The sequence below is a fragment of the Sturnira hondurensis genome, unplaced genomic scaffold, assembly GCF_014824575.4.
Source record: "Sturnira hondurensis isolate 20B ecotype Veracruz unplaced genomic scaffold, ASM1482457v3 Scaffold0022908, whole genome shotgun sequence".
Classification (NCBI taxonomy): domain Eukaryota; kingdom Metazoa; phylum Chordata; class Mammalia; order Chiroptera; family Phyllostomidae; genus Sturnira; species Sturnira hondurensis.
The window spans coordinates 4848587-4862194 of NW_028095539.1; the positions used below are offsets into that span (position 1 = coordinate 4848587).

General features: G+C 39.1%; 1 protein-coding gene across 4 annotated transcripts in view; it reads left to right on the plus strand.

Annotated features, from left to right (window-relative positions):
- NUP188 (nucleoporin 188) overlaps positions 1-13608 on the plus strand; it is a 54456-nt gene that overhangs the window by 17940 nt on the left and 22908 nt on the right. For all 4 annotated transcript variants that reach the window (XM_037036775.1, XM_037036776.1, XM_037036777.1 and 1 more), the window contains 7 exons: positions 4853-5064; positions 6062-6176; positions 7093-7293; positions 8180-8269; positions 10859-10924; positions 11713-11832; positions 12382-12508. In XM_037036775.1, the coding sequence (XP_036892670.1) occupies positions 4853-5064; positions 6062-6176; positions 7093-7293; positions 8180-8269; positions 10859-10924; positions 11713-11832; positions 12382-12508 (931 nt within the window). The remainder of the gene's footprint in view (positions 1-4852; positions 5065-6061; positions 6177-7092; positions 7294-8179; positions 8270-10858; positions 10925-11712; positions 11833-12381; positions 12509-13608) is intronic.

The following is a 13608-nucleotide window of genomic DNA, read 5'->3' on the forward strand; positions in this document are numbered from 1 at the left end:
TCCCATTGAATTATCTTGGCATCTTTGTATAATATCTGTTGAACCTGTAAGTGTGGATCTGTCTCTGGTCCACTGTCTTTATGCTAAAATCACACTATCTTGATTATTATAGCTTTATAGTAAGTCTTTTTTTTAAAGATTTTGTTTATTTATTTTTAGACAGAGGGAAAGGGAGAAAGAGACGGACAGAAACATCAATATGTGTGGCCGCTCACACGTCCCCCACTGGGGACCTGGCCTGCAACCCAGGCATGTGCCCTGACTGGGAATCAAAGCAGTGGCCTTTCAGTTTGCAGACCAGTGTTCACTCCACTGAGCCATACCAGACAGGGTGCTATATAGTAAGACTTAAAATGGTAGTGTAAGGCTTTCAACCCTGTTCTTTTTCAAAAAGTTTTGGTTATTCTAGGTTCTTTGCTTCTTCATATCAACTTTAGAATCGGTTTGCTTTTTCCATAAATAAGTAAATACTCACCAGAATTTTTGTTAGAATTTTATTGACTCTGTAGATCCATATGGGAAGAATTGCCATCTTACTAATGTTATTAAGTCTTCTAATCCATGAACCTCTAGTGTGTCTTTCCATGTATGTATGTCTTTTTAATTTTCTTAAATAAGTTTTTATTGTTTTCAGTATCCAAGCAGTATATGTCTTCTGTTAAATTTAGCCTTAAATACTTATTTTTTGATGCTATTGTAAAATTATTTTTAAAGATTTCACTTATTTTTAAAGGGGAAGGGTGGGAGAAAGAGAGGAAGAGAAACATCAGTGTGTGAGAGAAACGTCAGTCATTGCCTTTTGAGTTCTGCCAGCTGGGGGCCTGGTCCTCCACCCAGGCAGGTGCCCTGATGGGGAATTGAACTGACAACCTCTTGTGTTGCAGGAAGACGCCCAACCCGCTGACCCACACTGGAAAGGGCTGTAAATATATATTTTTAAAAAAATTATTTTCCAGTTATCCATTGTTAGTATTTAGAAATGCCAATTGATTTCTGTATATTGATCTTATATCTTGTGACCTTGATAAATTCATTTATTCTGATAAGATTTTCTAATATACATAATAATGTCATCTGTAAATAAGAACAGTTTGACTTTACAAATCTGTGTGTCTTTTAATTCTTCTACTTGTGGTATTACCTGGTGAGGACCTCCAGTAGAGCTGACTAGAAGTGGGAAGAGTGCTGACATTCCCTTGTTCTTCATCTTAGGTAGAAAGCATTCAGTCTTTTACCATTATGTTCTTGTTGTGAATTATTTGTATAGTTGTCCTTTATCAAATGAGGAAATAGACTCCTAGTCTTAGATTGCTGTTTTTACTTTTTGTTAGGAATGAATGTTAAATTCTGTCCATTTTCTTTTGCATCTCTTGAAATTATTGTATTGTTTTTCTCTTTTACTTTGTTAATACAGTGAAATATATTGAGTTTTGGGATGTGAAACCAATCTTGAATTCCCACAATAAACTGCACTTAGCCATAATATATTTTGCTTTTTACACATTGTTAGATTTGACTTGTTAACATTTTGTTAAGGAATTTTGTGCCTATGTTCATCGGGGATATTTGTATGTAGTTTTCCTGTAATGTCTTTTTCTGGTTTCAGTATTAAGGTAATATTGGTCTTAAAAAATAAGTTGGACAGTATTTATTCTTCTCTGTTTTCTGAATTTCTATAGTGTTGGCATTATTTTGTTCTGTGTGTGTGATAGAAGTTACAGTGAAATCATCTTAGCCTACAGTTTTCTTTGTGGGAAAGCTTTAAATTCTGGATTCAGTTTTCTGTAGTTGATTATAGCTATTCAAGTTTCCTGTTTGTTCTTGGGTCAGTTTTGGTAATTTGTGTCTTTAAAGGAAATTGTCCATTTTCATTTTATTGGACAATTCATCTAAGTAGAAAAATTTACTTGTATAAAGCTATTAATACTTTGTTATTCTTTTACTGTCTGTAGGATCTGTAGTGGTATCTCCTAACTCATTTCTGATAATGGTAATGTTGTCACCAGTTTTCTCTGTTGGTTTTTCATTTCATATTTCATTGGTCTCTTCATTATTTCTCTTTATTCACTTTGGAGTTAAGTTTGTTCTTTTTCTCATTTTTTATTGTAAAAGCTTAGATAATAGATTATAGATCTTTTTCAATAAATTACTATAACTATTGCATTAAGCATGACTTTTAGGTTCAGTCCACAAATTTTAAAAATTTTATTTATTTATTTATTTATTTATTTATTTATTTATCTTTAGAGGGGAAGGAGAGAGGGAGAGAAACATCAATGTATGGTTGCCTTTCGTGCGTCCCCTGCTGGGAGTTGGCCTTCAGGGAACTGGCCTGCAACCCAGGCATGTGCCCTGACTGGGAATTGAACCACGATCCTCTGGTTCATAGGCCTGTGCTCAATCCACTGAGCTATGCCAGCCAGGGTAATATTATATTTTATTGATTATGCTATTATAGTTGTACCAATTTTCTCCCTTCTCCTCCTCTACCTAGTACCCCACACTCCCTCAGGCAATCCCCACACTATTGTTTATGTGTGTGTAGGTTCTTTGAATACTCCATTTCCTATACTGTACTTTACATTTCCATGGCTGTTCTATAACTGCCTGTTTGTACTTCCTAATTACCTCATCTCTTCACTGACCCCCCACATCCTCCCCTCATCTGGCAACCATCAAAACGCTCTCCGTATCCATGATTCTGTCTGTTCTTCTTGTTTGCTCAGTTTTTTAGGTTCAGTTGTTGATACGTATGTATTTATTGCCATTTTATTAGTCATAGTTTTGATCTTTTTCTTAATAAGTCCCTTTAACCTTTAACACTTCATATAATAAAGGTTTGGTGATGATGGACTCCTTTAGTTTTTTCTTGTCTGGGAAGCTCTTTATCTGCCCTTTGATTCTAAATGATAGCTTTGCCGGGTAGAGCAGTCTTGGCTCTAGCTTTTTGCTTTTTATGACTTTGAATATTTTTTGCCAATCCCTTCTAGCCTACATTCTTTTGAGAAATCAGCTGACAGTCTCATGGGAATTCCCCTGTAGGTAACTAAGTTATTTTCTCTTGCTTCTTTTAAGATTCTTTCTTTATCTTTAACCTTTGGCATTGTCATTATGATGTATCTTAGAGTCGGCCTCTTTGCATCATCTTGTTTGGGACTCTTTGTGCTTCCAAACTTTTTTCCATCACACGTGGATGTGGGACCAGCTTGTTCCGCATCTGTGCCTCTCGTACTAGTCTGGATAGGTGTGGATTCTTTAATTTTGTAGTTGTCAGACTTTCATTCAACTCGATTTTCTGACAGTTCTGAGTGATGGTGGTTCTATATTTTATTTGTAATTTTGCTGTGATTGTGCAAAGAGGTGAGCTGTGTTTATGTGCCTCCATCTTCCATCTACAAATTTTGATGTTTTGTTTTCATTATCATTCAGTTAAAAATAGTTCCTAATTTCTGTTTTAGCTTTCTTTGATCCTTGTATTATTTAGAATTGTGTTGTTTAATTATCAAACTTTGATTTCTTTATGATTGAAGAACATAATCTGTATTATTGCCATGTTTTGAATTTACTACCCAATGATGTATGGCCCATCACATGATCTGTCTTCATGAATTTCCCTTGTACACATGAAAAGAATGTGTATTTGACAGTAGTAGATGTGGTGGTCTGTAAATATTAGGTCAAGATTGTTTAGCTCCCCTGTGTGTTTGCTGATTTTTGTGTAGTTGTTCTGTCAGTCACATGGCCATTGATTTTAATAGTAAAAGATTGCTAGTAACCTTCCAAGTGGGCTGGTTAAATAAATTATGGCATTTCCATGTAGTGGAGTAATGTGCGACATTCATTAAAAATAGTGGAGGGACAGGTTGATAGATTACTATGCAGCTCTAAAATGGAATGAAAAATAAGGGAATTGTTAATATACCGTTGGAGCAAATCATCTGTAAGATACATTGTTCAGCGAATAAATAGAGTGCAGAATAGTTTGTATAATACATTATTTGACTTAGAGATTGAGGGATGGATGGATACATACATTAATAGATAGACATACAGACACACTAGAATGAATGAATTTAAGGGTATGGAATATTACTGGAAGGAGAGACAGAAACCTCTGGTGGTGGCTGCCTCTGGGGAGAGATTTGGGTGGCCAATAGGAATTGTAGGGAGGAAAGCTTTTTTTACCCTGTTCTTATATAGTAGCTTCCCCTTATCTGTGGTTTTGCTTTCTCCCCTTTAGTGTATTAACAATTCCCTTATTTTTCATTCCATTTGAAAGCTCCATAGTAACCTATCAGTTACCCATGGTCAACCATGGTCCAAAGATGTGAAAGGGAATTCCAGAAATAAACAATTCATGAGTTTTAAACTGCACCCCATTCTTAGTGGAGTGATGCGCAATGTCCAGCTGTTCTGCTCTGTCCCACCAAAGAGTGGATCATCCTCGTCCAGTCAGCCTCATGGTGGCCTGTTACCAGGCAGCCAACACGGTATCGCAGTGCTTTGTGGAAGGAGCCCTTACTTTAGAATGACACCATGCTCACATTGCTCTTATTATGTGTAATATTATAATTGTTCTATTTTAGTGTCAGTTATTGTTAATCTCTTACTGTGCCTAATTCATCAATTAAATTTTCTCAAAGGTTAATTATGCAAAGGGAAAAATGTAGTATTTATAGGGTTCAGTACCATCCATGGTTTTAGGCATCCACTGAGAGTCTTGGAATGCGTTCTCTGTGGGTAAGGTGGACTACTGCACATGTATTACCTAGTAAAAATAACTTTAAAATTTTAAATATGTTTTAAAATCTGATTTTGTTTCTCTCCCATTTTTTCTTCATTGGTTGTGAAGACTGAGCGCCAGGTGTCTCGCTGGTTCGTCCAGTGCCTTCGGGAACAGTCTATGCTGCTAGAAATTATTTTCCTTTATTATGCATATTTTGAAATGGCACCAAGTGATCTGTTGGTATTAACCAAGATGTTTAAAGAGCAAGGATTTGGTAGCAGGCAGACCAACAGGCACCTGGTGGATGAGACCATGGATCCTTTTGTGGATCGGATTGGGTAAGTCAGTGGAATGAATTGAGGTCATAGAACTTATACAGTGTTATGTTATGTTGATATTACAGTCCTATGAATGGGTGCGGGGAGGCGTACTTTTCACTCAGTGCAGGAGGAAATAGATGGGTGTGCTACCAAGTTCCAGGTCACACAGGGAATAAAGACTGGGATTGCGAGGACATCTTTCAAAAGAAGTATTGCATTCTCTTCTGTTCTTGACTCTTATCTGAGAGGTTTCTCCATTCATTCAACAAAGTACTTGTTGAGCACCTGTTGCAGGCCAGGCACTGTCCAGTCACTAAGACTATGATAAATAAGACAGATTCGTTCCCTGCTGTCTTTGAAATCATTTTATAGACTTTGAATTTTATGGCAATGGATATATTTGCATTTGAGTCCTGTTCTCTCTGTAGACAAAGATGCACACTTAAGCAGTGAGACAGTTAATCAGTGTCAGAAGTAATTGGTGGCTGTAGAAACCTTCAGGACTTGATCTGTGCTTTGGTAGGCACAAGCCACACGTGACTGTCTCTGGTCAAGCCCTGGTCAAGCCCTGGTCAAGCCCTGGCCGAGTGGCTAGGTTGGAGCATCCTCCCATATACCAAAAGGTTGTCGTGGGTTAGATTACCAGTCAGGCTACATACCTAGGTTGCGAGTTTGATCCCTGCCTGGTTTGGGTATGTATGAGAGTGTCTGTCTGTCTGTCTCTCTGTCTCTCCCCTCTCCCCCCTCTCCTCCCTCACCTCCCCTATCTCCCCCCTTTCTCGCTCCTTAGAATCAATAAACATATCCTCAAGTGAGGATAAAAAAATACATAACAGCTGGTCAAATCGGGATGTGCTGGAAGTTTAAAATACAGACAGGATTTAGAATACTCAGCGTGAAAAAGAACGTAAAATAACTCAATGATAATTTTTCAGATATTGTGTCTTACATTTCACCTATTTCCAGTGAGGCCAGCGTAGCACCCATGACTCCATCACAGTGTTTTTCTTTCCAGCTACTTCAGTGCCCTTATCCTGGTGGAAGGCATGGACATCGAGTCCTTGCACAAGTGCGCGTTGGATGACAGGAGAGAACTGCACCAGTTTGCCCAGGACGGGCTTATTTGTCAGGTGAACAGGAAGCAGCCTCTTTTCTTTTTTCAGACCTTTCATAGTTAGTCATGTGTTTTTAGCCACTCAACTATACTGCTGCGTAAAATTTCCCTTGTTGTGGAATTTGAGGTTCTACATTGTTATGAAGTTCATTGGACCTGGGGAGAAATCTCAGATTTGTCGGTTGTCTGCACAGAAGTGGTAGTGGAATCCGTGAGAGTGAGTCGAGTCACTCAGGGGGAGGATATAATGACAAAAAGAGGCCCAGGGACAGAACTTTGGGGGATGTATTTATGGAGCCTGTGAAGGAAGAGGAAAGGGGAGGAACTTTGAGATGGGATGATTAGAAAGAAAATGAGGAGAAAGCCCTGGCTGGTATAGCTCAGTGGATAGAGCACAGGCCTGCAAACTAGAGGATCTTGGTTTGATTCCCAGTCAGGGCACATGCCTGGGTTGCAGGCCAGTTCCCAGCAGGGGATGCACAAAAGGCAACCATACATTGATGTTTCTCTCCCTCTCTCCTTCCCCTCTAAAGATAAATAAATAAATAAAATCTAAAAAAAAAAGATGCTAATAAGCATATAGCCGTACAGTGCTGGTTTTACTGGGAAAGTCTCAAAAAAAAAAAAAAAAGAAAATGAGAAAGCAGAGAAAGTGCAAGGATCAGGGGAAATTTTCCAAGGAGTCTCCATTGGAATGTGTACTTTATAATCTTAGATTAAGACTACTTAAAAGAAAAAATGTGTGGATAAAGGGGAGAGTACTGAGGGGTTTATTAGTGAAGTGGATGGGGGTTTGGGAAGAATAAAATACCACAGTGGGAGAGAGGGGCCACGGCAGACGAGTTGGAAGACTTGCAGCATGATGCAGGTTCTTGTGGAGGGGTCCTGATCCTCTCTGTTTAGTGACACAGATGTTTTCTTTTTCTCATTAGGATATGGACCATTTGATGTTGACCTTGGGGGACATTCCACATCATGCCCCAGTGCTTTTGGCCTGGGCTCTGCTCCGCCATACCCTGAGTCCAGAAGAGACCAGCAGTGTTGTCCGGAAAATTGGTGGCACAGCCATCCAGCTGAATGTATTTCAGTACTTGACCCGACTGCTCCGCTCACTGGCCATTGGAGGAAATGATGTGAGGCTCAGGCTGTTGGTGTTTGAGCATGAGAATGGACAAAGAGCAGGGAAGAAACTCATTAATGAATGATGATGATAATAGTAATGCTTTTCATCTTGATGTGGGTGATGATAGTAGTTATCACTGACCTTTATAGACACTGCGCTCAGCACCTTCTGTATATTATCTTCATTCTTGTACCACTGCTTTGCACTATGGATTATCACCCTGTTTTTTATCCTCCTGCTTCCTAATGCAAAAAGCATTAGGAAATTGAAATTCAGGGAGATGAAATTTGCTCACAGGAACAATAATTGCCATTTAGTGGTGGCTACAGTTTGTACCCACTATCTGTGTCTTCTCTTTGCCAATATATATCTCCTAGAAGATAGCTCTGGTGATACTGACTAGAGAAATCTTTTGGGGGTGCCTACTCATTCAGCTGTAACAGGATGAACTAGAAATTCTCTTGAGTTTTGTGATCAGCACTTAATTTGAAGGGCACCGTTTAGTCAGCTTGTTTTGACGTGCTAATATGAAACCTCAGCCCGCAGGCCCCACTTGTTGGCACTGGTTGATTTATCTCAGTGACAGTTCAGGCAGCTGAACAGTTCATATTAGCACGTAGAGATTCTTTTCTTTCTGTAGGCTGGGTGTGGGTTTTTTCTCATTAAAACTTGGGCCATTTTGAAAATGATCCCCTTTTGATTTTATTCTTATCTTGCAATATTTTTGGTTCCTGCTTTTTCTTCTCCCTTTGTCTTCCTGATCTTGAGACTAAATTATGAAGCCTTTGATTCCCTTCCCATGTATGCAGTGACTGTGTTAATGTGATAGGGTTATGCCGAACCTGGGGAAGAGTTGTGCTGTTCAGCATAGTTCACTGACCCCTTTGCCGTTACAGTGCACCACCAGCACCGCGTGCATGTGTGTCTACGGGCTCCTGTCTTTCGCTCTGACCTCGCTGGAGCTGCACACACTGGGCAATCAGCAGGTCAGTGCCTGGCTTTTGTGAGGCTGGTAGCTACACGGCCCAGCTTTGCAGTCAGACCCAAGGTACTGCTGTGGGGCTGATAAACGCACACCGTGCCCCTCAGGTGTAATTTGTTTATTGCTGTTTGTTTTCATTCTTTGTATTATACAGGCGATACAGACTAAAGGCACAAAAATCAGAAAGTGCTGATAAAAAGAAAAAGTATAATCGCACCACACAAGATAATCTGTTAATGTTTTCATGGGTTCCCTTCCAAATATTTTCTGCATATATATACAAAATTATTATTTAAGTTCTCTAGAAATGTAATCACAACGTAGATACTATTTTGTAACCTCATTTTTTTATTCTGTAGTGCATCTATCCTAAAATCTGTGAGTGCTAGTAAATTTTTTTGTAGTATTTTTTTTAAATGAAATATTTCAAACTTATATCAAAGTAGACAAAATTATATAATGAAGCCCTGGCTGGTGTAGCTCAGTGAATCAACCCTGCAAACCAAAGGGTTGCAAGTTTGATTCCCAGTCAGGGCACATGCCTGGGTTGCAGGCCAGGTCCCCAGTGGGGGCCACACAAGAGGCAACTACACAGTGATGTTTCTTTCCCTCTCTCCATCTCTTCCCTTCTGTCTAAAAATAAATAAATAAAATCTTTTTAAAAATTATGTAATGAATCTTCATGATCTCATCACTACAGTCAGAGTTGATCTTACACATTTTTGCCCCATCCCCTCATTGATCATTTTGTGGTTCACAGGCCCGTGCTCAATCCACTGAGCTACACCAGCCAGGGCCTCCCTCTCTTTGATTATTTTGAATCAAATTCCAGCTATTATTTCATCTCATGTGTGCATATTTTAGTAAGACTTCATAATCATTGTTATATCTTTTTTTAATGTATTTTTTAAAGATTTTATTTATTTATTTTTAGAGGGGAAGGGAAGGAGAGAGAGAGAGAGAGAAATATCAATGTATGGTTGCTTCTCGTGGGTCCCCTGCTGGGACCTGGCCTGCAACCCAGGCATGTGCCCTGACTGGGAATGGAACTGCGGTTATTTGGTCTGTAGGCCCGTGCTCAATGCACTGAGCTAAACCAGCCAGGGCTATCATTGTTATATCTTAAAAACAGTATCTTTATACATCAAATCAAGATTCAGATTTTTAGTTATGAATGTTGTAAATTTGTTGTAAGTTTATTTCTTTGGATCAGGGACTAAATAAGTGAGGTCTATACATTACTGGTTAGTAGGTCTGTCAAGTTTCTTTTAGTCTTTACCATCCTGTCCACCATGGAGGCCACAAGTCACATTGTCGTCTAGATACATTAATTCCTTGGAAGTTACAGAGTGGCGATGGTCTGTCTTTCCTCTTATGTTCGGTGGTCAAAACACTGCTGTAAAAAAAGAAATTTGTTTCATAATGTACACAAATGGCAAATCATTGTGTACATCTGAAACTAATATAATGTATGGCAATTATACCTCAAATTTAAAAAAGGAAATTTGTTCTCATTAACTATTCGATACTCTGTTTCTTATCCTCTATTTCTCAGTTTTCCCTATTATTCTCCAAAGTGGCTAGTAAGGATTTAAAATTTTTGACATATCATTGTGAACTCATGATTTAAACCCATTAGCTTTGTTTTAATTTAATCCATTGCACTTATCAATTATTCTTATGCTCAGATTGCCCCCTCTTTGGTCCTTAAGAGCTTATTTAGATGAGTTTCGGAATCCGTGTAACACTGCCCTCGCATATTTTGGTAGCTCTGTTGCTTTCTGATAGGACGCTATTCCAGGGTTATCGTATATGACTCTTGCTCCATGTCTGGAATCTGCCATCTCCCCAAGAAGCCCTGGTTTCTTTCAGTCAGAAATGGTGTTTAAGGAGTTTCTTATAAGTAAATCATTGTATTCATTTTTAATAATTAGGAACTTGTTTTGGAAATTGAGGAATTGATGAAACTGATGGAAATTTTTTGTCATTGTAGAGAAAAGGATTGGTGTTAATTGAAAGACTAGAGGCTTAGACCACGTTTTGCATCCTTTGCCACACCTGGACCCCGCTGTACCCCTGGAGGACTGGCATTAACATGCTGGGGTTTCAGAAGTTCTAGTATTTGGATTTTTTTAAAAATTATTTTGTAGGACTTTATTAGATTGCCAGTGTGTGCTTAGTTCTAGACTAGACACTGAGGATTAAAAAGTTTAAGAGGCATTATTCTTGTCATCTATAACAGTTTAGCTGATCCTCGTAATAGGTCCACTTACATGGCATTTGAAAATTTATGGTTCACTTCCCTGCACATTTTTGCATTTCATACTTACAATAATACTGTGAAGCAAATAATATTGTCATAATTTTACAGGTAAAGAATTTGAAATCAGAGAGTTTAATTTGCCTGACATCATACAACATATAGAACACATATCCTAGATGGACTGTATTATTATTTTTTAAACCCAGCATTCTTTCTGACATACTGTATGAGGTATTATCGGTGTTTTTATTTCAACAGAATAAGGTTAAAAAAAAAAAAAGGATGGTTCAGCTAAGGGAAGTAAGCCATTGTTTCCCCCTCCCTCGACAGGATGTGATCGACACAGCATGTGAAGTCCTGGCAGACCCTTCTCTCCCAGAGTTATTCTGGGGAACGGTGAGTATGCCGGAGGGCTCTAGCAAAAGTATTTATCAAGCACTTACTTTGTGAAAGGTCTTGTGCTAAGCATTTTATGTCCATTTTTTATTTAATCTTTACAGAAAATCTGTAAAATAGATAGTCTTATCTTCACCAGTTTGCATATAAGGAAAGGTGATGCTGAGCAATGTGAAGTGACTATATTTACCCACATAGATAGCCAGGCCTGGGGTCCAGTTCCGTCTGACCTGATTCCGTAGCCCACCGTGATAACCAGTGTGTTATCTGTTCTGCCTGCTAAGTCTTTTTTCACATTGGGCATTTCAGGCAGCAGTATTGCTGTAACTCTTTTTTTTTTTTTTTAGAACTTTTGTGAGTTTATTTGAGGTAAATTAAGACATATGCCGAGGAACAAGATCTCAAATGCTCCCATTGCTATAACTCTTGACAGTTATGACTATTGGAGGTTGTAATCCCAATGAGATGTCAGAGTACATTTTAACCGGTTGGGTGCTCTTTACTCCAGTGAAAACACATCATGCAAGGTGGACAAGGCGGTCTTCCTGTAGAGAGGAAGGCCAGAAGAGGTCCCAACCCACAGGGAGCAGTAAGCAGTCTTTTTATGTGTCCTAATCAAATGGTTTATCAGTAGCCTTTTTCAGTGGAAAAAGGTAGTCTTAAATTATTAGGTAGTCTGCCTAAAGGAAAGGGTTAATTTTAGATTTTCTCATGATGGCCAGACAGTTTGGAGACATGTTAATTTGTAGACACAGTGAGTGTCAGTGATTTCTCCTCTTCCACGATAGGAGCCAACCTCTGGTCTGGGGATCGTTCTGGATAGTGTATGTGGAATGTTTCCCCATCTCCTCTCCCCGCTCCTGCAACTGCTACGAGCCCTCGTGTCAGGGAAGTCTACTGCCAAAAAGGTAGGTGGTTCCGCCGGATGTCTAAAGAGAGTGGGAGATAGTTTTAGCGTTCCTTTTGGCTTTCCATATTGAAATCCCACAGCCATGATAAGAGTTAGTCTGAAGTTTGTTTAATGAAAATGCTAAAGATAGTGCCTCAGTTCTATGAAATGAAATACAAATGTTTTCATTAAGTATCTACTGTAGATAATGTCAGAATAAGACAAAATATAAAGTTCCTTAATATCTAATTGGAGGAGAATAGAAATAAGAAATAAATAACTAGTGAGGCCAGGCAGTGTAAGTCAATGCCATGTGAATAGTAAAGACCATGCGGTTCAGGAAAGGCAGTTGTCTGTGGAGGGGGGTGGGCTGGAGTTGGGAGTTAGCGGTGAGGGTTTGGCAAGGAGCACAGAGGTGGCTCTGAGAGGAGTCACAGAGGTGGGCGCATGAGAAGTTTGAGAGCCTGCACATGCATAGTCTGGCTGAAGAGCAGAGCGGCGGGTGGGGGGACCTTTAGCACGTCCCCAAGGTAAAGGTGTGGCTGGGTTTTTTTCTGCATGTTGGCAGGTGTATAGCTTCTTGGATAAGATGTCTTTCTACAATGAGCTTTATAAGCACAAGCCACATGATGTGATCTCCCACGAAGATGGAACTCTGTGGCGGAGGCAGACGCCCAAACTCTTTTACCCGCTTGGTGAGATAAATAAGGAGACCTTGGTTCAGTAGCCTCTTTTCCACTGATTTCTATTTGGACCTCATCTCTTTATACCTCATTTCTGTTTTAATTATTTTAATGCAAGCCTTTAAAGCAGTTCTCTTCTCTCTGCTGTTCTTGTCGATTTGTTGATAAATTATTAATCAGTTTCTCACTGTTTTACATCATTAGATTGCTTTATTGAAAAAAGATAATTCATTTCAGTGTAATAAGGGAAACAGTGCAGAGGTACATTACAAAAAGTTTCTCTTTCTCCACACCTGTCTCCTTAAGAGAATCGGTGTTGAATGTTTATTATGTGTCCATTTACATGTTTCTACTTACTTTCACAAACTCATCAGAAGCTGCTCTTAGGACAGATGGGTCTGACTCGTTCTTTTTAGTAACTACATGATTATTCTTGATGTTCGGTTATTTTTTATCTTTTTCTGGCTAAAGGACATAGAGGCTGTGTCTGTTTCTTGCCCCTGCAAACAGTCCTACGTTTGGTACACATACCTTTATGCACTGGTGCTTTTATTTGTGGTACATGGAATCCCCAGAGTGAATTGTTGTGTAAAAGGGTACACGTGATAAAAGTCTTAAGTACATGTCCACCAACATATGAAATGAGTAAACAAAAGATGTGTGTGCACGCGTGAGTGTGTAGTGGAATATTATTCAGCCTTAGAAAGGAAGGGAATTCTGACACACACTATAACATGGGTGAGTCTAGAAGACATGCTAAGTGAATACGTCACAAAAGGACAAATATGGTATGATTCCATTCATATGAGCTACTTACAGTAGTCACATTTATTGAGACAGAGTAGAGTGGTGGGTGACGGGGGCCGAGGGTGGAGGAATGGGGCATTACTAGGTAATGGGGACAATTTCGGCTTTGCAAAATGAGAAGTTCTGGAGGTAGATGGTGGTGACGGTTGGGCACAATGGGAATGTGCTTGATGCCACCGGACCGTGCACCTAAAATGGTTACAATGGTAAATTTTGTGTGATGTATGTTTTGCTACAATTTTGAAAATAATTTAAAAGTTAGAATAGTGTCAACTGGTAGAAAAAAGTTGTAGCAATTTATTTTC